Source organism: Phoenix dactylifera, chromosome 4, assembly GCF_009389715.1.
Source record: "Phoenix dactylifera cultivar Barhee BC4 chromosome 4, palm_55x_up_171113_PBpolish2nd_filt_p, whole genome shotgun sequence".
Taxonomy (NCBI): Eukaryota; Viridiplantae; Streptophyta; class Magnoliopsida; order Arecales; family Arecaceae; genus Phoenix; species Phoenix dactylifera.
This window is the reverse complement of record NC_052395.1, coordinates 4,352,898-4,379,611: the sequence shown is the minus strand read 5'-3', so window position 1 is coordinate 4,379,611 and position 26,714 is coordinate 4,352,898. Positions and strand designations below refer to the sequence as shown.

The 26,714-nt window shown below is 48.4% G+C and overlaps 1 protein-coding gene across 7 annotated transcripts; it reads right to left on the bottom strand.

Annotated features, from left to right (window-relative positions):
- Positions 1 to 665: 665 nt before the first annotated feature.
- On the bottom strand, positions 666 to 25,828 carry LOC103722164 (polypyrimidine tract-binding protein homolog 2). 7 transcript variants are annotated; one of them, XM_026810423.2, is made up of 12 exons: positions 25,678 to 25,827; positions 24,638 to 24,741; positions 21,503 to 21,713; positions 21,200 to 21,409; positions 5,684 to 5,746; positions 5,527 to 5,600; positions 5,345 to 5,440; positions 4,233 to 4,305; positions 4,048 to 4,152; positions 3,882 to 3,963; positions 2,518 to 2,630; positions 666 to 1,449 (listed from the first exon to the last, which is right to left on the bottom strand). In XM_026810423.2, exons 3-12 carry the CDS (start codon positions 21,686 to 21,688, stop codon positions 916 to 918), a joined length of 1,536 nt encoding a protein of 511 aa, XP_026666224.2. In that variant the 5' UTR covers positions 21,689 to 21,713; positions 24,638 to 24,741; positions 25,678 to 25,827; the 3' UTR covers positions 666 to 915. The 7 variants fall into 7 exon arrangements, with proteins under 7 accessions (XP_026666224.2, XP_026666227.2, XP_026666225.2 ...); XM_026810426.2 differs by having other exon boundaries at positions 21,503 to 21,698; XM_026810424.2 differs by having other exon boundaries at positions 24,638 to 24,732.
- Positions 25,829 to 26,714: the final 886 nt, after the last annotated feature.

Here is a 26,714-nt window from a genome sequence, read left to right as displayed (position 1 = left end):
TGAGTTTATGATCCCCAGAACAGAGCCCATCATCAAGGATGGCGGTCAGAGTTTTTTTGACGAAATTCCTGGACTCTAGCTTCTTTATCAGTGAAATTGATGATGCTCAAGTGCGATCGGGATTGTCTAATTTTACAAGATCCCATCCCGGCGAGTAGTCATGCTCGACCCATGTATCAAATCGTTGTTTGAAGACATACGGTTGCAAAGAAATTTATATGCAGTCACCAAATGAGCCAGCATAAGATGACAAGTTACCACCAAATGAGCCAGCATAAGATGACAAGTTACCACCAAACGAGCCAGCATAGAAACACAAACAGGATGGTAGGCAAGTTACCGCCATTACCATAGGAACCTCACTAATTCTTATCATAGGCACAAGATGACTTCTAATCTGGAACCAGCATAATCCGGCAACAGGGATTTTATTATGGAAGTTTCTATAACAAGAAACAGAAAACATCAAATGACTGCCTGAAGCAAGATTTCACTCAAAAGTTTCTCCCCAAGCGAAGCATGATACGGCACGTGTTTTCTATCTGCTCAAAGTTGTCCAAAATGATACACATATTCTAGATAAATCTTCACACAAAAAAATTACGAAGTTCTCTGAAATATGAGCAGCAAACACATCACACGACCTGAAAATATGCCCATTGATGTACATCTTGATGAGAGATCAGTTTTTAACTTTCAATTTAAGCTTGTATCGGTTACATCATGAGTCTTGTGCATGCAACTCGCATCACTGTTCAATGCATCCATTTCGAGACACATGGGATGCGCAACAACATTAAGAACGAAGAATTACAAGAGTAACAGGAGAACAACAAACAAGATCTTGGTGCATGAAGACCGGGCAATGGTAGTTAGCAGGTGTAGAAGACTGTAACATTGCGAAGGTTGCTCAACTCAACGGCCGTAAGGCAGCGAGAACGGCATGGGGAACTGTCGACTTACTTGACCATGGTACTGCATCATCTGTGTACCCGTACCTAAAGGCATGGCCCTCTGGTGGCTTCCTTGACCAGGCAATGGCAATTGCATCATCTCAGGACTCATGCCTGGCGGCATGGCCCCTTGTTGGCTGCCTTGGCCAAGCAGTGGCACCATCTGATGACTCATGCCTGGCGGCGGCAGGCCCAGCTGGCTTCCTCGACCTGGCAAGGGCACCATCTGAGGACCTACACCTGAAGGGACAGCCCCATGATGCACATACATTTGATTCTGCGGTTGGACAGGTAAAGGAGATACTTTGCCAGTTCCTGTATCCCAGCTTGCTGCAGGCTGAGGTTCCATTATTGCATTTGAAGGTAGATATGGACCACTGTTGTATGGAGGTGTCCCGCCAAGCATTTGAACTGGCTGAGGACCAAGAATCGAGGGCTGCTGGTTCAACAAGGCAGTGTTCCCTCCAGTGTAGTCTCTGCCTCGATCATTGTTAATCTGAATCAAGATAAGTCCATCCTATGTATTAATATGTTTTCCTTTCAGCAAGAGCCATTTTACATGCCACAGAAATCTCTAATTGACATTTTAAAGAGGTTGAAATTTATCTTGACTCTAAAGTCAAGCATTAAAAAAATATGTTAAGGATATCATCACCAGCTTAATACTTGGTGCGATTGCGAAAAATATCAAATCATGAGTTTCATGAAATAATGCTAGACATGCAATAAATCCTCACCATGCATTTCATAGGTTTACTGCACAATAACCTCAATATAAACACTACTCTGCAACATTAGCAGATGGATATATATAAAGATACAGAGTAAGCAGGGAAGATTTATTAAAGAACGCAACCATATATTTGGCAACCACAATCTAAGATGGTCCACCAGTAATTAATAGTCTACTGCAAAATTACCTAGATATGCTCTTAGATTTAAATGCAACTCCAAGTAATCTTCAAGGGAACTGAATGTCAGTTAATATCAAACCTTATAGGGGGAGGACACTAGGAATACCTTTGGCACGATAGCAAACATGAACCATGGGCCTGTATAACAGTCTCAACATGCACGTATCTGCTTTTGGGTTCATACTTCATGCATGACTACATGCACAGTTTTGTACACGCACAAACATGTATGCATGCATGCTTGCATGTACACACATATATGTAAACATGTCAAGTACCTAAATATTCCTCAAAAGTACAATGAAGCACAGCAACCAAACTACTTTGTGCACCGATACATTACCCTATACATAATATTGGAGACTGGAAGACACTATGCTAACCCCACATACCAGCCAGAGATGCAACAATTTCCCTAATGTCTAACCTGTCAGTTCATAAATGCTGACAGGTTATTGCTCCTGTAATTTCAACTTATGTCCAATGTAACACTGGTAAATTTTATGCAGTGGAAAGAATATTGGGATGGTTTCTCATGCCAATAGGATTAGGGTTGCGAGTAACTGCTTCTGTACTCCACCATACTGCTAGAAGCTATAAAGACAATTCAACAATCTTAGAGCTACAATTGCATACTGATTCAATTTTACCTTTACATTTAGATCGGTATGGCGTGAATATGTCAGATGAAGCTTGCAAAAACCTCCCTCATAGATACAGTGTCCTTCGAGGGCTTCCCTGGCAATCCTAGCAGTTTGAATGTCTGCAGTGAAAGCATAAAACTAATAAATGACATCAAAAGAACCGCTCACATTGATCATCATGCACACATATTAACAAAATATTTTCAAGTAACACTTAAATTCCATATATAAATAAAAGAGGGAAAGGAATAATTATAACAACACAAAACTAAAAGGCAATCCCTCTAATCACAAAACCTGTTAGTTTGGCAACAAGAAACAGTAATGTGGTCAGTATTTGGAAAAAAAAGAAGTTATCATATATTTGAAGCAAAATAAGTGATTGCGAACAGCTAAGAAGCAAGATTAACAGGAAAAAAAGTAAAATTATTCTGAAGCAAAAGGGTCTAGTTATTCAGGATGCACCTTAATTTATAAGATAAGATGAAACCAAAAAACAGATGGGATGAAAAACCACCATTCAAAGACTGCAGAGTTTTCAGCTTCTGGATAAGCTCAAATGCTGGGAGCTCTTGCGAAGCCTAGATGTTGTACCAACAGATTAGCAACCTCTCGAGAAGCATGAATAACTTATTAAACAATAACATTCTTTTGTTGCGAAACATAATGAAAGAAGGAAAATGTTATTAATCGCACAGTTCTTCAGGCCCAAATGAACTTTGCCGCATATGATAGATTAGGAGCATTTAAAACAACTGAAAAAAAAGCCATTTGAGAATAACTAAAGCCATTCATACTTGTGCATTGATTTGAGGTCTCAGCCAGCAAATTAAATGAGTCATGCCAATAATTGATACTGAAATGTTCCGGCTAATAAATCTAGTTGCCAAATATTGGGATGTTATTCACCGTAGACAGCCAGGTCACTTCTAATGTTATCAACCAAGCATATGTTATTTTCACTTCCTGATGATACTCTAGAAAATCAAGGAGATAGCATTTTAGTTCAACTAGGGGAGATTTCCTGATATTGCAGAATTAACTGTGTAACCAATGATGATCCTATTATAGCCACATTGTGGGGAGATATTATTTACATAAAATTGTCATTAATTAATCAACATGCAAACAGAATATAATGTACTGAAATGCAACTTTCCTTGCATGCTTGCAAGAGAATAGAAAGAAGGCCCTCATGGAAAGCTGGCAAGAATAACTCTATAAGGAACACATTGAAGGTCATGGTTTAAAAGATTATCTACACAGCAAAGAACACTAGTCTATGTAGTGACTCTAAAATACATTCTCAATGATATCCTACAGAACACAAAACATCAGAGGTTATGTCAGAGTTGCTTTTTGATATTTACCAGGGTACTGAATTAGGGCCTGCAATCCAGCATTCTTCTCAAAAACAGCAATCTTTTGAACAGTACCAAATGCAGAAAAGACCTGTCAAAGAAAAGAAAAACAAAAATTAGTGGGAGTTGCATTTCAACATTCTTAATTTGATTAACTGATGGAAGGGCATGTTACCATGTGAAGAACATCAATGGTAATAGCATACTGCATATTTTCAACCGATGCAAGAAGAACATTGCTCTCTGGTTCTTGCTTCTTACCATCCTGATCAATACCAAGCTGCACAAATGATGGAGAAATTACAAGAACAATATATGGTATCAATCATGGGGTCAATAAATGATAAATAAATCACCTACTGTCAGTTGACTTGCCTGTCCACTACCATCAATAGCTGATGGAGCAACTGGAAGATAAGGATTTGTGTAGTCCCTGATGAAAATGGTATCAGTAACCAGAGACTCATTCACATGGTACAAGAGTAAAAAGGGAAACATACTAAAATCCATATAGTACAAGAGTTTAAAGGAGGGAGAGGGAGATCGCTCTGTGACTATGTGTGCATTTATTTGCTGATTCCTAGGAAAGAAGGAGAAATATAGGAAAAGAAATCTAATATTTCCAAACGCATGCAGAATTTATGGTATAAAATGTTGATTGAATAATTTTGCATGAAACCTAGAGCTTGACTGGTCAAAAAAAGGAAAAAAATACAATGGTAATGGAATCGCATAACCAAAATTATGGTTTCAGAATGACACTTGTTGTATAAACCAGCTTTTTAATAGTGAAATTATAGGAAGATACCGAACTGAAAATATGTGTCACACAACCTTATATAGCACTAATATGAAGCACGCTTATCTCTACATAGCTACCTGAATAGTTCAATATAGGAATGGTGATTAGAAGTACATGTATTTTTGTATGTCCATGTTCAAAAAAGATATGACAAAAAAATGTTTTAAAATCAGCACTAGAAATTCAAAATACCACTACTCCAATGATGTCTCAATATCGGCACATACTGGCTAAAGTTGCCAATATAAATCTGAACCTCAAATATGTGCAACAGGCAAATACAAAATGAGATATGATATTTCATATACCAAAACGCATGCAGGACTTAAGCTACAAATTAAGTCATCTCAGCATTAACATACCATGGAGAGAAAAGAGAATTTGATATATTTTAAGGAACTGAATAAATATCTGATTTATTGATTTCTGAATTGGAGATGCTTCAAAATCAACCTCAAGTTGAAATCTTCTCGCATGTTGACACAAGGCAAAAAAAAAAAAAAAATTGGAATCCTAACACAAAATCTAGCCAATCTGGCTCATAGAGGTACTTCAAAGCCTTGCTCGAACAAGTTTGTGCAAAATTTTCTTAAAAGTTCTCTCAAAGAATCAATAAGGTGTTTTCATCCAAACAAAAAAAAAGAATCAGTAAGGTGTTAATTTTGGTTACCTGCTCCTGTGGCTCTGAAACTTGACATTCAAATCTGTATGTGCAGAAAAAGTTATCCTCAGGGTACAAGGCCCAACATGTTCTTGAAGCAAGTATCTGCACACACAAGCATAAGCACAAATTCATTTTGCTTTTTTATCCAGGCAATCTTACAAAGAGGCATATATAATTGCCTATTATACCTAGGAATACTCCTACCATCCAGGGCATTTTTTGCTGTAGATGCAGTTTCAGAATCAGAAAATTGAACTAGTGCCTATAGACAAGAAAATACATATATTACAACATAAACGAAATGGTCTAATATACTCATGGATTTGGATAGACCAGATATAATACCTGGAAACCAGCGGTTTTCTCAAAAGTAGCAATCTTATGAACAAATCCAAAAGCTGAGAAGACCTACAATGCCATATTTTTAAATTATCAAAAGGATTCAGTATACAACCTTGTAAAAGGTTAAAAAAAGATGTTTCTTTCCTTAACTTCACAAAAAGGGTCAGCACATATTTGCAGAAAAAATGGGTTGTGCAAAGTGCAAAACTTAATATATATAGATATTAGCATGGAAGTGCAAACCAAAGCAGCACATCAATGGAAGAGAGAAGATAAAAAAATAAGCATAAGAATGCCTTAAAGGATTGATGAGTATAGAACATGCGCACACAAAAAAAAAAGAATGCCCTGACCAGCTGATGCCAAAAAAAAAAAGAGGATCTGGCATGTTTCTTCACAACTTGTGGTTGGAGACTCATAACTGATCTTGTTGTTTGTTCCTGATGTCATAGATCTTTTTGATTGTGGATGGCCTGGCAGCAACAAGCCGCATACAATAATCAAATAAATACAACCAACTTCTTTTAAGAAGTGGAGAAAAGATACTAGAAAAGTTTACGAGCATAGTTTTTATGTGGAATGGAGATGTAAGAAAACCTTTGAAACGCACATAATAAGGATATCGGAACTTCAAGAAGCTAGATCAAGCTCCTTCAGTGGTACGAGGTTTTCCTTTAACTGAGAGTCAATTCCTCAAGTCAGACATTTCAATACACACCAATATACAGATCAGATCCCAGCACAGAATATATTGTTGCTTTTTTTTCCTTTTGCTTTTGGAGAAATAAGATACTCTTGTTATATCAATTTCCATCCTAGTGTTATTTGGTCATAGTTTCCAACAAACATCTGCTGAACAATTTTATAACTCTTTGTTCTTCATCCAGTTCTTCATGGTGCTTGCTTAACTCAGTAGAAATATCCACATATAACCAACATATCTCTGACCATAGACGGCAGAACAACCAAAACATTAAACTTATTCCTTACTTCACATCAGGTGTACCCTAGGGGCGTTATGCCCACGCATATCAACATGTTAGGTGATACACTTGCCATTTTTCAATGTCGAAATTCAGTTGACCAAATGAAATAATTCAGTCCTGCATGTGCCTTGGAACCAACTAATCTTCAGATTTTCTTGCCTTCCCACTCACGCCACTAATGATAGATGTTGCTGGTGGTCCAAACCGAGAACGATTGGCACAGCGGTGTGAACGGGATTCCGTCTGAGCTGCCTTGGTCGATGTTGATTGTGCTCCACCTTCCACCGGGAAACCTGCAAGCAAGCCTCGCACCACCACTGGGGTAGCGGGGGCCCTCCGACGATCAAGTCAGAGGAGATTGGAGGAGGAGGAGAAATGATAATAGCAAGCAAGAGAGTGCTCTGGAAGATATTGCTTACCCCCCTCCCTTCTCCCCCCAGCCGCATATATACCTGGCTGGGGGTCTCTCAGGGGGGTTTGTCATCGTGGGGCGCGATGGAGTGGCCACTGACATGGCCGTTACAGGGCGTCGTGGAGCAGCGCTGGGTACGGCCATGACAGGGCGTAGTGGAGTTCCGCTTTGTACGGCTGATACAGGAGATCGTGGAACAGCATCGGATACAGCCGTTGCAGGGAGTAGTGGAGCAGGAGGCCTCGGCGTGCCTCTGGGAAGCAGCCTGTCGTTATCAAGAGATCTCCGACTCGGGGTCGGAGTGCTGGATCAGGGGGCAGCCGACTCGGGGTCGGGCTGCGGTGCTGAGGATATCCTACTTGGGGTCGGATTGCTAGATTAAGGGGCAGCCGACTCGGGGTCGGGCTGCGAAGCCGAAGATGTCCGACTCGGGGCCGGACTGCTGGATCGAAGGGCAGCCGACTCAAGGTCGGGCTGTGGAGCCGAAGATGTCCGACTCGGGGTCGGATTGCTGGATCAAAGGGCAACCGACTCGAGGTCGGGCTGTGGAGCCGAAGATGTCCGACTCGGGGTCGGATTGCTGGATCAAAGGACAGCCGTAGTCTTCATGGGCGCGCGTGCCGGTCACGTGGAGCATGGCGGCTTAGTTCCCCCGTAACAGTAGCCCCCCACTTCCGAGCCTGGAACCAGAAGGGGAACGGGTGAAGGGAGTGATGCTTCGAGATTGCCGCCATCCCTCGGAGAGGCGCGCGCGCTTCGAGCTCCCCGCCTTCTTTATGGCGTATGGCGGTTGTTGCTGACCTGGCAGTCTGAGGATTTCGGCGGACATCCTTCCTCAATGGTGTCGATTCGCCTTTGGGGCGCGAGCGACCCTTCGGCGGCCAGGCGTCCTCTGGCGTCATCGAGGCATCACCCGCCTTTCCGCCTATTTAACCGGGGGCCCTCCCCTATCCGTCTTCCTCTTTACAGACATTTTCGAGTTTCCCCTTTGCGCTGCCGTTGTTGCCGTCGGACTGTTCGCTTGCTTCTCCTTTGACGCTCTCGGAGCCGTTCTTCCTTCTCTTCCGGTGAGTTACCCCATTCTTCTACTTAGGGCTCTCCATACTTTCTCCTTTTGTAGTAGTGTACCCCAGTCGTCCCGGCCTTTCCCCCCTTCTTGTCCCCGTCCTGACCGTAGATTTATTGGCCATTAGAAATGGGCAAAGTGAGAGCAGACCACATTAAGTCGGAGCTGGTCGCCGAAGACTTAGACAAACTCGTGGCTCGGTACCACCTTCCCGAGGCCTGCAACGTTACGCTCCCGGGGCCTGAGGAGAGGATGTCCCATCCTCCTCCAGGGAAGATCGTCATCAATGAGGGCATTCTCCAGGCCGGGTTCCGCTTTCCCCCTTCGGACTTAGTCGTGCAGGTACTCCGGGGTTTAAGAGTTGCGCCGACGCAGCTGGTGCCGAACTCGTGGCGTGCCCTGACGGTCTTCCAGGTTCTCTGCCGCATGCACGAGATTCCCGCCACTCTGAATGTTTTTTGGGAGTTCTACAGCCTGAGTGGCCACCCCCAGGACAAAGGGTGGTGGTGCTTTGCGGCGCGGCGAGGGTGCGGCCTCGTCAAAGAGGCTCCTTCCTCCATTCACGGCTGGAAGGAGCGTTTCTTCTTCATCGATGTAGATCCCTCTTGGGAAATCAGGGCGACCTGGGAGACGCCGATGAAGTCCCCGATCGGCCTATCGAGACTGTCGAGGGAGGAATCCGATGGCTTGGCCGCCTTGAAGGGGTTGGTTGCCGAGGGCCAGCTCCCACCGGTGGCCCGCCTTATTTCCGAGGATACCTTGGTGAATGTCGGTCTGAGCTCGGTCCCCACCGACCGTGAGCCCGCCACCATTTCTTTTTTGACTCTTTTCTCCTCTTTCGTCTCGTTCTTTCCTTCGGTTTCTCAGCCCGACCATCTCGTTCTTGTTGCAGAGATTGACGACGTCATGCGGTCGGACAAGGGACCGGCCGTTGGTAGGTCGTCCCTACTGGAAGCGGTCCGGAGGAGGAAACGAGCTCCTCCGAGCGGGGCCCCGCCAGCGAAGAAGTCCCGCAAGGAGGTGCCTCCGACGCCGACCGACGAGTCCGGGCCCACCGATCAGGGAGACGCCGTGGGCACGGACCGGCAGCTGACGCTGTATCAGCCCTCCGGTGGTGAGACTGCCGCTATTCCGGAGGTATCATCCGAGCCCGCTCGAGACGGACGGGTCGGACGTGATCGGTCCCCGGCCCGGCCTTCGACTCAACCGGCTCCTGATGATTCGAGGAGGGACGCGCCGAGGCCCCGGCCGAGCGAGGCCCTATCAATTCCTGGAGTGACCCCCGCCCCGAGCACAATCAGCAGGACTCTTCCCCAGGCGATGGATAAGGGTAAGGCTGCAGAACCACCATCCGGCTCCGGGGAGAAATCGGAGTCGGCCTTCACTACCGATGGCGCCCGAAACCTCATCGAAACAGTGCTGCTGGAGAAGGACCGTCGGCAGGTCCGGGAGTTGGGGGTCTCTGACGTCGGGGCTGCCAGCTGCGTCTGTCTCATGTCGGTGAGTGTTCTTCTGGCCGCTTTTCACCATTTATTAGCTCTGTTGTTCTCCGCCTGACGCCCTCACTTTTCCTATCTCTTAGCTCGCCCAGTACATGATCCGTCTAGAGGAGTGCTACAAGGAACAGGCGGGGCTTCAGGCGAAGGCCGAGGACCGACTGAAAGCAGTGGAAGAGGGAGGCCAGGCTGTGGCGGGCAGGACGACCGGGGACCTCGAGGCGAGGCTCCGGGAGGCCGAAGAGCGGGCACTCGGCTTCGCCGCCCTCGAGAAGCAACTGTTGGAAGCTCGGGAGCAACTCAAAGTCGCCTCGGGCCTCGAAAGCAGGGTTAAGAAGGCGGAGGAACGAGCTGAAAAGCAGTCCCGGAAGGTCGCGGACTATCGAGAGAGGTGGGAGAAGGCTCAGTGGTCTGCCGACAGCGCCCGCAACCGAACCCGGTCTCTTGAAGCCAAACTGGGCGAATTGGAGTCAGCCTTGGAGAGGTCCCGCGCGAACGACCAAGAGCTCCGTTCGCGCCTGGAGGAAGCTGAGGCCGCTCGCACTGCTGCCGAGGCGAAGCATAAGGAGGCTCAGGCTAATCTGCTGAGGGTCTCCTCCGAGGCTGAAGACCGGATTGTGGCGAAGGTCTTGGAGGCTAAGGCTCAGATTACGGAGCGAGCAGAGGCGGCGCTGGCCGAGAAGAGTGCGGAGATCGGGCGCCAGGCGGTACAGGCTTATCGTCAGTCCGCCGAGTTCACCCGTGATATGTCGGAGGCGGTACGGGCCTATCGTCAGTCTGACGAGTTCGTCCGTGACGCGTCGGACGCGGGGTCCGAATCCTTCATCTTAGGCTTCGAGGAGGGCCTGGCAAGGGTGTCGGCTAAGTACCCCGAAGTTGACCTGAATGGGATTTCCCTTCTCGACTCCTCTCCGGCGCCATCGCCTGCTGATTCTCCTACCGCCTCCCTACCCCCTGCGGACGAGCCCGACGCTCCCGACCCGGGGGTTCCTCCAAGCTGACCTCTTGTACCTTTCGTTGTCCTCTTTTTTTTTGTATGTCGGCGTTTTACCAAATTGTACGGGCCTTGGCCCTGAAACAATGAAAATTAATACAAGTCGAATGTTTCTTCATCTCGCTTTCGTCCTCCTCTTTTTTTTCTTTTTAACTCTTGGCAGCGTCTTGCCGACTCCTAACTCAGGAAATTCTTCCGGCGCTAAGCCAGGCATCCGAGGGTTAGGCCTCAGGAAATTCTTCCGGCGCTAAGCCAGGCATCCGAGGGTTAGGCCTCAGGAAATTCTTCCGGCGCTAAGCCAGGCATCCGAGGGTTAGGCCTCAGAAAATTCTTCCGGCGCTAAGCCAGGCATCCGAGGGTTAGGCCTCAGGAAATTCTTCCGGCGCTAAGCCAGGCATCCGAGGGTTAGGCCTCAGGAAATTCTTCCGGCGCTAAGCCAGGCATCCGAGGGTTAGGCCTCAGGAAATTCTTCCGGCACTAAGCCAGGCATCCGAGGGTTAGGCCTCAGGAAATTCTTCCGGCACTAAGCCAGGCATCCGAGGGTTAGGCCTCAGGAAATTTCGCTCGTCGGTCGGCCAAGGCTGGCGCAAGCCGAGGCGACCGGTCGGGGCTTCAGGCTAGTCTGGTCCCGGGATGGTCATCGGGTTAGCCTGGCATCCGAGGGCCGAGCCTCGGGAGATTCCGCTCGTTGGTCGGCCAGGGCTGGCGCAAGCCAAGGCGACCGGTCGGGGCTTCAGGCTAGTCTGGTCCCGGGATGATCATCGGGTTAGCCTGGCATCCGAGGGCCGAGCCTCGGGAGATTCCGCTCGTTGGTCGGCCAAGGCTGGCGCAAGCCAAGGCGACCGGTCGGGGCTTCAGGCTAGTCTGCTCCCGGGATGATCATCGGGTTAGCCTGGCATCCGAGGGCCGAGCCTCGGGAGATTCCGCTCGTTGGTCGGCCAAGGCTGGCGCAAGCCAAGGCGACCGGTCGGAGCTTCAGGCTAGTCTGCTCCCGGGATGGTCATCGGGTTAGCCTGGCATCCGAGGGCCGTGCCTCGGGAAATTCCGCTCGTTGGTCGGCCAAGGCTGGCGCAAGCCAAGGCGACCGGTCGGGGCTTCAGGCTAGTCTGCTCCCGGGATGATCATCGGGTTAGCCTGGCATCCGAGGGCCGAGCCTCGGGAGATTCCGCTCGTTGGTCGGCCAAGGCTGGCGCAAGCCAAGGCGACCGGTCGGGGCTTCAGGCTAGTCTGCTCCCGGGATGGTCATCGGGTTAGCCTGGCATCCGAGGGCCGTGCCTCGGAAAATTCCGCTCGTTGGCCATGCGCCTGTCGCTTGCAGCCCGACGGGGTTTCTCCGTGGCCAGCTGCGATCGTGTTTCTCCTCTTCTCCAAGCGTTGCCTGGGGAACACCAGAAGGGCATTAAACGCTAATTGATGCGTTACCTGGGAAATCGGATCGCCAGTTGCTGCTTGCGAGGAGTGTCAGTTAAGCGGCCGCGATGCGCGCGTTCTTCGAGGCGGACGCGACCTGGGCGCGAGCGGAGATATGTGGACCTAGGGGTACGTGCCACCCGGAGTGTCCTGCACAAAGAATGCGATTAAGGAGAATGACGCTTAGGAAATCGCGGGAAGATACGCCTCGAGAGCCAGAACGGCTCCGGATTCAATGCGTCCGCATTTATGGGAGCCACCCGCATCGGAACGACCGGGGGGCTGCAGTTTGGCTATAAATACAGGTGCAGGTGCGATGGAGTTTGCCAAGCCGGAGCTGTTCAAGTTGCCATGGATCGTGGACCTTCTCTCTGGCGCATGGCTGAGAGACTCCTGCCGAAGGAACGGGAGGCGCGCCCCTCGCGACTTCAGCCAACTAGCCGTTTCATCTGGGATCAACAAGGAGGTTCTCCCCGGCGGAACTCCGCTCTAGGCGTTTCATCCGGGATCACGTCTCCCCTCCTTGAAGTTCAGCCTCCCGATTGAGCTCTGCACCAGACGCTCGATCCGGGACCGCGCCTCCATATGCTCTTCTCCCACGTATTCCTTCTCTCCTCTGACACTGGGGAGGATCGGAATATCCTTTGGAGGCGGCGTTCCCCTGGGGGCAGCGGCGGCTTCTCCAGCGGTGGTTCCTCGTCTTCTTCGTGAGGCGTCGCTGGTGCCTTCGGTTAGAAGCACCCACTTCCGGCGGGGTTGCAGCCGCTTCAGATGGAGGTTTCGGGATCCCAGATCTTCAGCTCCTCGGAGTCTCCACCTCTTCTTTACTTTCTTTACACCCTAATTCCCCTCTGGGAATTCCTTGTAATCACACGAGCACGCCGTTGTAACCAGAAATTATTGAAATGCAAAACGTTATACATTTTTGAACTGTCTTTCTGGCATCGTCGTTCTACTGGTAATACATCCGCAGGTTAGCGGAATTCCAGCTCCTTAGAATTTCTCGACCATCTAGGGCCTCCAACTGGTAGGAGCCAGGTCGGTTTACCCAGCGAACCTTATATGGGCCTTCCCAATTTGGCGCTAGCTTCCCACCTTCCGCAGGTCGAGATGCTTTAGCTCGCCTTAGCACCAGATCTCCGATTCTGAAAAGCTTCGGTCGGACCTTGGAGTTGTAATATCGGGCCACCCTCCGCTGATACATCGCCATCCGAACCTGCGCCATTTCCCTCGCTTCTTCCAAGAGATCCAGGTTCCCTCGGAGTTGTTCCGAATTGGCCTCGGGTCGGTGCGCGGCCACCCGAGGTGAGGGGAGTCCGAGCTCCACGGGGACAACGGCTTCCGTGCCATAGGTTAGGCTGAAAGGCGTCTCCCCGGTAGGGGTCCGATGCGTGGTCCGATACGCCCAAAGGACATTCTCGAGTTCTTCGACCCAAGCTTGCCCCGTCCGACCGATTCGCGCTTTGATTCCTTGGAGGATTGTCCGATTTGTGACCTCGGCCTCGCCGTTGGTTTGGGGATGCGACACAGATGTGAACCGATGCTCGATTCCGAACTCCTCGCAGAAGTCACGGAAATGCTTGTTGTCGAACTGTCGCCCATTATCCGAGATGAGGACCCGAGGTACCCCAAATCGGACAATGATGTTCTTCTTCACGAACTTCCGGACTTGCACCTCCGTGATAGTGGCCAGCGGCTCTGCCTCCACCCACTTGGTGAAGTAGTCGATTGCAACAATCAAAAATTTTCGCTGAGCTGAAGCGACGGGGAATGGTCCGAGGATATCCATTCCCCACTGGGCGAAGGGCCAGGGTGCAGTGATCGGCGCCAAGGGGACAGAAGGGACTCTCTGAACGTTGGCGTGGCGCTGGCAGGCGTCGCATTTCCGCACATGATCCTTTGAGTCCTCCAACAAGGTAAGCCAATAATAGCCTTGCCTCATGATCTTATGCGCCAAGGACCTAGCCCCCAGGTGCGATCCGCAGATGCCTTCGTGGACTTCGCTGAGGGCGTAGGCCGCTTCCGAGGGGCGGAGGCACCTTAAGAGGGGGGCGGTGAACGAGGTCCGATACAGCCTCCCTTCATAGAGTACGTAGTGGGTGGACTTCATGACGAGTCGCCGAGCTTGATCTTCGTCCTCTGGGAGGATTCCTTCGGCGAGGTAGGCGACGAGCGGGTCCATCCAAGATGGCTCCGGATCAATCGCCATCACCGCTCCGGCCTCGCCGATGCTCGGGGCATCCAGGGTCTCCAGGTAGATCGCCCTCGACAAGTTGTGCGCGTCTGCGCCCACCAAGCGGGACAGCCTGTCGGCCCTGGCATTTTCGCTTCTTGGGACCTGCTGAATGTCAACACTGCCGAGGTCGGGAATGAGTGCTTGCACCTTCCAGACATAGCTCTGCATGGTCGGGCTCCGAGCCTCGAACTCCCCTCGGACCTGCCCGACCACCAGCTGGGAGTCGGTGAAGACCTTCAAACGCCGGATGCCGAGCTCCTTGGTGAGTTTGAGTCCTGTGACTAGGGCCTCGTATTCCGCCTCGTTGTTGGTCACTGAAAATCCGAACCTCAAGGCATACTCGGCTATCACTCCATCGGGACTGGTAAGGACCAGCCCGGCCCCTCCACCTTCGGGGTTCGACGACCCATCAATGTGAAGCGTCCAGATTGGGAGGTCGAGGCTGGGTGTTTCCGGCGGCCTAGGTTCCGCCTCCTGCACAGTGCACTCAGCGAGGAAGTCCGCGAGCACCTGGGCCTTGATGGCGGGTCGGGGCTGGTAGCGGATGTCGAACTCACCAAGTTCTACTGCCCACTTCACCGGCCGTCCCGCATTCTCAGGATTGCTGAGGATCTGCCGCAGTGGTTGATCGGTCAAGAGGGTGACAGGATGAGCCTGGAAATAGGGGCGAAGCCTCCTGGCCGCGGTGAGCAGCGCGAAGGCGATCTTTTCCGCCTTCGTATACCGCGTCTCGGCATCCCGTAGGACCCGGCTGATATAGTACACAGGCTTCTGGAGCTTTGCCTCTTCCCGAACCAGTACTGCGCTGACTGCGGTTGGGGAGACCGCCAGATAGAGGTAGAGCATCTCCCCCTCTTGCGGCTTGGACAGCAGGGGAGGAGACGCCAAGTACTCCTTGAGTTGGTTGAATGCCACTTGACATTCGGCCGTCCAAAGGAAGTCTTTCGGGCGCTTCAACACCTTGAAGAACGGTTGGCAGCGTTCGGCCGATTTTGCCACAAATCGTCCGAGCGCGGCGACCCTCCCAGCGAGCTCCTGAACCTCCTTCACTTTGGTCGGAGGGGACATATCTTGGATGGCCTTGATTTTGTCCGGGTTGGCCTCGATCCCCCGCTGGTTGACAATGAAACCGAGGAACCTCCCGGCCGAAGCACCAAAGGCGCACTTCGCTGGGTTCAGCTTCACGCGAAACTTCCGCAAGGTGGCGAAAGTCTCCTCCAGATCCGCAATGTGCTGGTCCGCATGGCGACTCTTCACCAGCATATCGTCCACGTACACCTCCATGTTCCGGCCAATCTGCTCCTTGAAGATTTTATTGACGAGGCGCTGGTAAGTGGCGCCAGCATTCTTCAGACCAAAAGGCATTACCTTGTAACAGTACAGCCCCCGGTCTGTTATAAAGGCAGTTTTCTCCTCGTCCTGTGGAGCCATCATTATTTGGTTGTAGCCGGAGAAGGCGTCCATGAAAGACAGCAGCTGATATCCGGAAGTCGCGTCGACCAGTTGGTCTATCCGTGGAAGCGGAAAGCTATCCTTGGGGCACGCCTTGTTCAGGTCGGTGTAGTCGACGCACATCCTCCACTTCCCGCTCGCCTTCCGGACAAGTACGACGTTTGCCAGCCACTCAGGGTAGCTCACCTCCCTTATAAAGCCTGCATCCAAGAGTTTGTCTACCTCCTGGTCGACCACCCGGATCCGATCCGGGGCACAGTGTCTCTTCTTCTGCTTCACTGGTCGGTGGGTCGGGTCGACGTTGAGGGCGTGAGAAATGACCTCCGGGTCGATCCCAGGTACATCGGCCGCCGACCAGGCAAATACATCAGCATTGGCTCGGAGGAATTCCACTAACCTGAGCCGAGCTTCCGAGTCGAGGTTGGCACCGACCCGGACCGTACGGTCCGGGCGACCCTCTTCAAGGGGAACTTCGATCACACCCTCGGCCGGCTCCCCGTGCCGCAAAGCCACCTCGTCTCTGGCGTCAAGGGACTCGACGCTTAGGGCCTCCACGGGCTTCTTCCCTTTGAGAGTTGCTAGGAAACATTGCCGTGCGGTCGGTTGGTCACCTCGGACCTCTCCAATCCCGGCCGCCGTGGGGAACCGCATTAGCAAATGGTATGTAGAGACTACCGCGCGAAGGGCGTTCAGTCCGGGTCGTCCGAGGATAGCGTTGTAGGCCGAGGGAACACGGACGACCAAGAACCCGAGCCGCACCGTGGCTTCTGCGGGTGCAACGCCCGCAGTCACAGGCAGCTCAATGACACCTTCGGCCGAGATAGCGTCTCCAGTGAATCCTATGAGGGGGGTGGATGTTTTGTGCAACACTTGTCGGGACAAGCTCATCTTTTGGAAGGCCTCGTAAAACAAAATATCAGCTGAGCTTCCACTATCCACAAGAACACGCCTTACATCATAGTTCGCCATAGTGAGGGAGATCACCATGGCATCATCATGGGGGGTCTGAACCCCCTTTACATCCTCATCACAAAAAGTGATTACATTTCCGACCCGCTGCCTCTTCGCGACGGCCACCCCTGATGCTTCCACCGAGCCCCCTGCGTTCCTCACGGGCCGAGAACGGCCCCCAGTGATGGTGTGGATTACGCCCGCGACGGGTCGATTCTGCTCCCGAGGCTCCTGAGGGGCCGGGTCGGCCGGACGCGGGTCTGCGGGGGGACGTCGGTCGTTTACATATCGACCGAGACGCCCTCGGCGGATGAGAGCCTCGATCTCGTCCCGAAGCTGGAAGCAGTCTTCGGTGTCGTGGCCGTGGTCTCGGTGGTACTCACAGTACGCCCGAGAGGGCCTCCTCCCAGGGATTTTCTTCATCTGCCTCGGGACCGGGAGGTTCTCCCGCCCCTTGACCTCCATAAGGATCTGGGCCCGGGGGGCCAGGAGTGGGGTGTACCGGTTGAAGCGTCGATGCGGAGAACGAGGGCGTGGGACGCCGTGGTTCCTCGCCGGTGACGGGCTTCTGCGCCGATGTTGAGGCGTCGGGCTCCTCCTCTGGGGTGCCTCTTTTCGCCTTTTCTTCCCGAGCTTTAGAGGGGCCTCGGCGGCCTCCTTGTTCCGGTGGGCGGCTGCCTCCTCGGCGTCTGCATACTGGTTCGCCCGAGACAACAGCTCCGGGAAGCTCCGCGGCAGGCGTTTGTCCAGGGAGAAGGTGAGTCTGCCCTTCCGGAAGCCACGCTTCAGGGCTGAGAGAGCCACCTCCTGGCTCAGGTTCCGGACCTCCAATGTAGCCTTGTTGAAGCGGGTAAGGTAATCCCGCAGGCTTTCTCCCTCGTTTTGCCGGACATCAAAGAGGGAGTCGGAAACCAATCGCCGCCGGCTACTGACGGCGAAATGGCTGATGAAGAGGCGAGTGAACTGGTCAAAGGACTGGATAGAGTCAGCCTCCAGGCCGGCGAACCACGCCCTGGCTGGGCCACGGAGGGTCGCCGGGAAAGCCTTGCAGAGGAGGGGATCTGATGCTCCATGGAGGAGCATAAGAGTCCTGAAACTCTCCACGTGATCCCGCGGGTCCGCCGCCCCGTCATAGGGCTCGATCGCCGGCATTTTGAATCCCGGCGGATTTGGGGTCCGCAGGATCCTCGAGGCAAGCGCCGGTTGGGAGGTGATCTCCAAGTCGGCGAAGAGATCTTTGGAGTGGCCCTTCAGGACCTGGAGTTGTCTGTGGAGATCGTCCACCCGCCGGTCCAGGGAGCGCGACCGGTGGGTGGGAGACAAGGAGCGGCGCGAGGGGGACCGACTGGAGTGCGGGCCCCTCGAGGACTGGGGGGTCGGAGAACGCGCCCGGGTCCGCCTCTCGTACCCCGCGCAGCTTCGATGAGAAGGTCCTGGCAGAATGGACCGTGCTCGAGAACCTTCCTCGCGCCGGCGCTCCTCCCCATGGGAGAGGAAGGAGCGCGGGTTGAGGAAGACAGGTGAGCGCTCGGGGGGCAGCGGCTCCTGGGCCCGCTGTGGCGCTCGAAACATCACACCCTGCAGGTTCTGCACTGCCTCCGCGAGGGTGCGAACCTGCTGGGCTAACTGGTCGAACTGAGCGGCTTCGACCATCTGAATGGGGGGTGGAATGGTGGAGTGTTGCTGAGAATGTGTTGGAGACGCAGCGGCCTCCCGGCCGGAGGCGCGAGAGGCCCCGCGACCGGAGGCATTGGAAGCTCCACGACCACCTCGCCGTGCCATTACGATCGCTCTGAGATCAGGCCCTCCTTCTAGCGCCAACTGTTGCTGGTGGTCCAAACCGAGAACGATTGGCACAGCGGTGTGAACGGGATTCCGTCTGAGCTGCCTTGGTCGATGTTGATTGTGCTCCACCTTCCACCGGGAAACCTGCAAGCAAGCCTCGCACCACCACTGGGGTAGCGGGGGCCCTCCGACGATCAAGTCAGAGGAGATTGGAGGAGGAGAAATGATAATAGCAAGCAAGAGAGTGCTCTGGAAGATATTGCTTACCCCCCCTTCTCCCCCCAGCCGCATATATACCTGGCTGGGGGGTCTCTCAGGGGGGTTTGTCATCGTGGGGCGCGATGGAGTGGCCACTGACATGGCCGTTACAGGGCGTCGTGGAGCAGCGCTGGGTACGGCCATGACAGGACGTAGTGGAGTTCCGCTTTGTACGGCTGATACAGGAGATCGTGGAACAGCATCGGATACAGCAGTTGCAGGGAGTAGTGGAGCAGGAGGCCTCGGCGTGCCTCTGGGAAGCAGCCTGTCGTTATCAAGAGATCTCCGACTCGGGGTCGGAGTGCTGGATCAGGGGGCAGCCGACTCGGGGTCGGGCTGCGGTGCTGAGGATATCCGACTTGGGGTCGGATTGCTAGATTAAGGGGCAGCCGACTCGGGGTCGGGCTGCGAAGCCGAAGATGTCCGACTCGGGGCCAGACTGCTGGATCGAAGGGCAGCCGACTCAAGGTCGGGCTGTGGAGCCGAAGATGTCCGACTCGGGGTCGGATTGCTGGATCAAAGGGCAACCGACTCGAGGTCGGGCTGTGGAGCCGAAGATGTCCGACTCGGGGTCGGATTGCTGGATCAAAGGACAGCCGTAGTCTTCATGGGCGCGCGTGCCGGTCACGTGGAGCATGGCGGCTTAGTTCCCCCGTAACAATAGAATATTTTCATGATTTGATATTTTGTCATGTTATCTTGTGCAATTGATAGACTTAACATATAGAAACCTGCTAAAAAGGAATAGAAAGAGATCTCAGAGCTTGCTTCATGTTACGGGGGAACTAAGCCGCCATGCTCCACGTGACCGGCACGCGCGCCCATGAAGACTACGGCTGTCCTTTGATCCAGCAATCCGACCCCGAGTCGGACATCTTCGGCTCCACAGCCCGACCTCGAGTCGGTTGCCCTTTGATCCAGCAATCCGACCCCGAGTCGGACATCTTCGGCTCCACAGCCCGACCTCGAGTCGGCTGCCCTTCGATCCAGCAGTCCGGCCCCGAGTCGGACATCTTCGGCTTCGCAGCCCGACCCCGAGTCGGCTGCCCCTTAATCTAGCAATCCGACCCCAAGTCGGATATCCTCAGCACCGCAGCCCGACCCCGAGTCGGCTGCCCCCTGATCCAGCACTCCGACCCCGAGTCGGAGATCTCTTGATAACGACAGGCTGCTTCCCAGAGGCACGCCGAGGCCTCCTGCTCCACTACTCCCTGCAACGGCTGTATCCGATGCTGTTCCACGATCTCCTGTATCAGCCGTACAAAGCGGAACTCCACTACGCCCTGTCATGGCCGTACCCAGCGCTGCTCCACGACGCCCTGTAACGGCCATGTCAGTGGCCACTCCATCGCGCCCCACGATGACAAACCCCCCTGAGAGACCCCCCAGCCAGGTATATATGCGGCTGGGGAGAGAAGGGGGATAAGCAATATCTTCCAGAGCACTCTCTTGCTTGCTATTATCATTTCTCCTCCTCCTCCAATCTCCTCTGACTTGATCGTCGGAGGGCCCCCGCTACCCCAGTGGTGGTGCGAGGCTTGCTTGCAGGTTTCCCGGTGGAAGGTGGAGCACAATCAACATCGACCAAGGCAGCTCAGACGGAATCCCGTTCACACCGCTGTGCCAATCGTTCTCGGTTTGGACCACCAGCAACACTTCATATTCTTGGCAATTCAAATTTGATTTAGTTTTCATGCACTAAAGAGCTTCAAAATCAAAACTAACTGTAAAACATTTTATACTGACTTGAAATTTGGAGTTGTTTATATTGGCACAATTTAAACACATTATATATGGGTAATTTAGTTTAGTTGATAATTATCTACAGCAAATCTAAGGGCCTGTTTGGCTAAATACAGTAGGATAGAACAGAATTGGGGAGCCACAAGGAAGGAGGGAAGGGGCATGAGAGGAAGGAAAGAGAATGCGGGGGATTAGCATGCTGCTCCATGCAGGATTCTTCCCAGTGGGAGCGAACTGTGCAACCCCCATGCTCGCCCCTCTCACCCCCCATGTGGCTCCCCAATTCTGTTCTATCCTACTGTATTTAGCCAAACAGGCCCTTAGATTTGCTGTAGATAATTATCAACCAAACTAGATTACCCTTGGGGGGGGGGGGGGGGGGGGGGGGGGGGGGTGGTTGGATTCTTGCGCAAAGGATGAGAGATAGAGAGAAGAGAAGAAAGAAAACAGCCCTAAAAGTCCAAAAGGATAGGAGGAAAAGGGTGAAGGGCCAACTTAAGCAAAGGGAGAAGAGACAAACACACGTGTTTTCCCCCGATGCAGTAGGCTACAACTGAGGATGTTTCCCTGATATGGGCCTGCTGATCTATTTAAATTCAAGTGAAAGAACAACCATAAGCTGCTCATTGAGAAGTCTATCATACCATTATCATCCTATAAATGAAAATGAGCAATTATAAACAATTAAGCCTCGTGCCACTCATAACAAGAAAGCTCGAGATATTCTTACCAGGTGCAGAACATCAATGCTGACATCACCCGCTTCAACACCCTCAACTGTCACTAGCAATATGTTGCTTGGAACATCTGCCGTAGTTTTGTTATTGATGATTTCTTGCCTGTTGGAATATTGGAGGTAGACAGTTTTCCCACGTACCTCTGCTGGTTCCGCAGATGAAGCAAAATATGAAATCATTGCAATTGCTTGATTTAAATCTGCCTGCAAGAAGAAAACATGAGCACAGAAGGGAAAGTCAGTCAGCCTGAACCAAACAAGGACATTAGAGAATGGTGATAACTGCCCCATACTCACAAATTCAATAAATGCCTGATTCCGGTTAGCTCCTACATTGCACTTTGTATTGACAATCTTGCCAAATGGCTTTCCTAATTCAATTAGCTCTTCCTCAGTACACTCCCATGGCAGATTTCTCAGATGAATTACTTTAGATGGTGGTTGGGCATTGCGGAACTGGGGCTGACTAGAGACAGAAGCCATCACGTCTCTTCTGCAAATGAGGCAACTGTAGTTTACATGTTAACATTCAACAAAATGAAACCATATTAGTGCTTCTATGCATGTCCTTTCCTTCAAAGATATCTCTAACTTGATAATACATAAAACTGACTTTTCATCAAAAAAGAGAAAAGAAAATAGAATGTTTTAAAAACAATAACATCGTAAGCTGGGCAATCTTGGTTTCTGTCCAAACTGAGATTATCTTTCTGTCTTAACTGAGATTAATCTCAGATACCAACTGACAGCTACTCATTTTAGCTTCTTTGGCCTTGGGTTGGTATCAAGAAAGATTAGAGGTTGGCCTGATTTACACTTGCAGTGTGGCAAATTGGACCATTTGGATTCAACAATAGGCTTTCTTAGGAAAGAAGCAAAACCGACCTTCGAGATGTTGAAGGATTTGCTTTTCTTATTTAGGCCCCATTTGGGGGAGCTGTTGGCAGTAGAGCTTTTGGAAGTAGAGCTGTTGGAAGTAAAGCTTTCTAAAGTAGAGCTTTTATAAAAACTTGTTTGTTGTTTGGTAACTATATTTCTAAAGTGCTGTAGCACTTTAACATGTGTTTGGTAAACAAACTGAGAAAGTACTTTTGTATGATAAAATTATCATAAAAGACCATGCATAGTATTATACAACAGAGCATAATAAAATATAACATATATTAATACATAAATATATGATATAGTATAATATTACTATAATGTAATATAATATTATTATAATATAGTAATATAACATTGTATACTATAGCATAATAATTTAATATAATATTAAATTATTTAACATAACATATCAATGTATTATGATATAATGTAGTATAATATTATATTTATAGTATAATACAATAATAAAGGTACAAAATATTATAATTATTAGCATACATTAATTTTTCATAATATAACATAATATTAAATTATTTAACATAACAAATTAATGTATTATGTTATAATGTAATATAATATTATATTTATAGTATAATACAATAATAAAAAACAAAAATATCTTTTCTTGCACGGAAGAGAGTCTGATCCACGGTTAGGGCTTTCTGTTAGGGCTCCAACAAATTTTTAGGTTTATAAAGGGACAAAGGATGTAATTGTTATATTTCATTATGGATATTTTAGTCCAAAAACTAGCTTCCAAACAAAGCTCAAAACAGCTTCCCAACAAAACTCAAAACAGCTTTTTTGAAAAGTTCCAAAATGGAGCTTCTCCCAAAAAGCTGTTTTTAGCTTTCTAGAAAAGCTAAAACAACTTTCCAAAATTTTTACCAAACACCTTTTTTTCATCCAAAAGTGCTTTTGGAGGGCCAAAAACTGCTTTTGGGCCCTCCAAAAGCTCTCCTAAACAAGGCCTTAGTGACTTGACTACTTTTGCTCCTTCTGCACAGAAGGCTTCCTTTGCCTCTTCCTCGCTTTAAGCTTTACAAACAATCTCTTCCTTTGCTCCTCCGTTTTTTTCCATATCTTTTCTATGTGTCTTTTGGTACCACTTGGGGTCACCTTTGTATTCCTCCCTTATTTACTTAATGAAAATGATTAAGCTATGCCTAATATTTCACTCAAAAAAAAAAACATAAGGACCTCAAACACATAAGGACGATGGCAATATTGCTCATTTGCAAGCTGTCATATGACACATTACTAGATAAAATTGATTGCCACCAGTATTTATTTCAGTATGTATACATGTTAACGTCAATAAGGATTTGTCGAGCATCTATTTTGTAATAAGATAGACAACTAGAATAAAATAGAATCACAATTCCAATTCATATTTATCAATTATGTTGTGTATGGAGCATTATTTGAGAACAAAAAAGATCCATTTTAGTGGTGTTTCCATTAGCAATGAATCGCCAATGCTGCCACCGCTACCGCGACCACCACCAACCAAGCCTTTTCCCCTCAATTATGGGATCAGCTATAGAGCACTCAAAGTTGAAAAGTCTAGCCAGACTGACCGGATTTTATGACTGCTGTGAACTTGACATCAACCCTCTAAAAATCAACCCTCTAAAAATTGATGTCAAAGTCTTAGCCAACGCAAATCTAGGCAAGAGAGGGGCTTGTCATGAAACTTACATGTCTACTTCACAGTTGGGGAAATCTACTTTATCAGTTGCAGTCCAAGCTTGTACCAAACAAGGAGCAACCATCCAAAGTCCTCATAATCTTTGAAGGAGTCCAGACAAAGAGGGGAGGGAGACAACTTTTTACGTAGGAAGTTGTGTTCATCTCAAAGGCACAAATAACCCAAAGAGGCAAATCAAAAGCAACCCCAAAAAGATTAAAATGGATGAAGCCGGAAAAGTATCTCTCCCGAGGAAGCATTGATTAAGCTAACAATTTATGGATGCATTCCCAATCACCACTCAGAGTTGAAATACCTATGCTGAATTTGGACATTATTAAAGACATCGCAATCTAATTTTTGGTATGATATTTCTGTGTGATGTCGTAGGTAGATATATATGTGCAGAAAGTTTCCTATGTAAGGAGATGAAGAAAACAATCAGCAAAAAACAGTAATCTAAAAAGATAAAACAGTAAGGTCATGGAAGGCAATACGAAGATTATCTTTTCAACATCGCTAATCTGGATCTTTAACAAGGAATTAGAAAATAATAATCCTTTCATATTGTTTACACAGGTAAGGTTGAGGCTAGTAATGAGCCATTGTCATAGCTATTATAAACCTTCCAAATATGGCCTATGTAAGTATCACCTTCCAGATATGGGCTATGTAAGTATCTAGCTTGCCATTTGTCCAGTGATGATCCACAATTTTCCATTTTCTCAACTATGATAATACCAATTGAGGCATAATGTTTCAGATTTTTAAACTTTAAGATCTTGATATAGATGTCAATGAATAAAATTTATCTGCCCCAAATCAAAAAGAAAGTCCATCTGACCATTTTAACTTACCTTTCTTAGATATCATAGCCCCCACTATTCATTTCCCAAGAAAGCATTTATTCCTTGGTCTCATTTCTCTAACTCCCAATATCTCTTCTCTTTACCTGGAGAGACTAATGTGCCAATTAACAGATAAATGCATTAATATGCCAAAAAGATGCATATACTAATAGGTTACTATACTAATATACTTTCAAAGAACAATTGAACAATTGACGACAGGCGTGACCATCATTATTCCTCCAACACCGGCAAAAGGTTTGATGAAATTTCACAAATATTAAATATTTATCCTTTTATATTTAGTGCATGCACATTAGCCAAGTTGTCAACTAAATTCTCATATAACTTCCTCAAAAAATTGAACTTCAATGAGTTGATCCTATCAAATCAGGGCATAAATTCTTCCAGATTACGTAGTGGGAAGGGTTAATTTGATGCAATGTAACATAATCGAGACTTCCCCTTTTTGATCAACAAAGGCAAATAAATTACTGAACATATGCCTTATTTATGATGAAAAACTCTGTCAAGAGAGAAGCCAGGCATTCTTTCCTGGTTCCTAAGTACCAAGAAATAGCTTATACTTTACACCTTATTCCTAAACTAATTCTTCAACAAAAATAGATTAACAAGTTATCGGCATATTCTACAAAAAGCTTGTCCTCTTTTCCTCTCCCCGCTCGATCTCTGGATTAAACATTTTGACGCTGATTATCTCGTATACAGCAGCAGCAACTGAAAAACTAAAAAAAGAAAAAAAAAACAAAAAAGGGGGGAAAATCCAATCTTGTCGATACGGCGACACTTGGGGTCCCAAGAAGAACGATGTGCATAAATAATTTCACAAAACAAAAATTCTATTACAAAACCCATGGTGCCACCAGAAATATACAAAAGAGAAATCAAATTCATAAAGAAGGCGTCAAAACGGAAAAACAAAATTCTCCCACCGGTTGCAAGATCAAACCGGAAGCATAACACGAAGACTCCGAAGAAAAAACAAGAAATAAGACAAATTATGTTAAAAGATAAGGAATGAGCGCCACCTGAAGCGGATCTATAGCGGGCTTCAAGAGAGAGGGAGAGATCGGGAGAACGACGGAAGGGTAAGTCGAGGGAATCTTGAATCCCCTTTCGTTCTTGCTGTGGTTTCCCGAAGGGCTTCGGGTTAGGGTTTGCTATTTTAATTTTTTAGAGGGTTGATAACGATGGCCGTACGACGCCCGTTTGGCCGAGCTGCTGTTTTTTTTATTTTTTTTATTTTTTTATTTTTTTATTTTGGTAAAAGATAGGAGGGGAGGGGTCTCCCTTTCTATAGCAGCCTCCACTGGGCTCCTTTCCACCAGAAAATGTTCGATATAGATGTAAATTTTCGTGTGCCCTCCCCAACTCATGGAAAACCCCACTGGGCCATCCACGTATGAGTATGTCACTCCAGCGCCACCTCAATACTGATGGAAAGAAAGCATATCCACACAAAGCCATCCGGGAGTAAGGGCATGCAGTCTCCTAATTTAATCGACGCCCGCGCGTTTCGAATCCGGACAACTCGGGTAAAGTCCAAGCCCTCTTACCACCAGGCTATCACCTTGGTGGCTTGGCCAAGCTTTTAGAAAGTATTATGCGGCCATCTAAAAATACTTGAATGTTATAACAGTGTTTGATAAAAAATCAAAAAATTATTTTATTTTTGCGGAGAGCCGAGAAGATCTATTTAAAAAAAAAAAAAAAAAGCTTCTTTTCAAAAATACTTTTTAACCAATATCGAAAAATTATTTTAATTTTAACAAAAAAAATTGATGACCAAAATGCCCACCAACAAATTTTATTATTACATCTTATATCATATCATATCATGATATATTATTGTACTATAAATATAATATAAGATAATAGTAAATTAATAATATATTTTGTTATATTACATTATATTATATTATACTATTATAATAGTATAATATATTATATTATTGTAGTAATACATAATTATAACATAATATATTTTTATATTTTATTATAAGCATAATATTACATATTATTACAATCGTAATTTTATATTATTATTATAATAATAGTTATATTA

Excerpts from the sequence above, each read along its gene's own strand:
- LOC103722164 (XM_017846427.3), bottom strand. The coding sequence starts at position 21,688 with ATGGCTTCTGTCTCTAGTCAGCCCCAGTTCCGCAATGCCCAACCACCA. Across the intron at positions 5,441-5,526 it reads GATGGTAGGAGTATTCCTAG|ATACTTGCTTCAAGAACATG; the intron begins GTATAATAGGCA and ends TTGTGTGTGCAG. Across the intron at positions 1,450-2,517 it reads ATACCGATCTAAATGTAAAG|ATTAACAATGATCGAGGCAG; the intron begins GTAAAATTGAAT and ends ATCTTGATTCAG.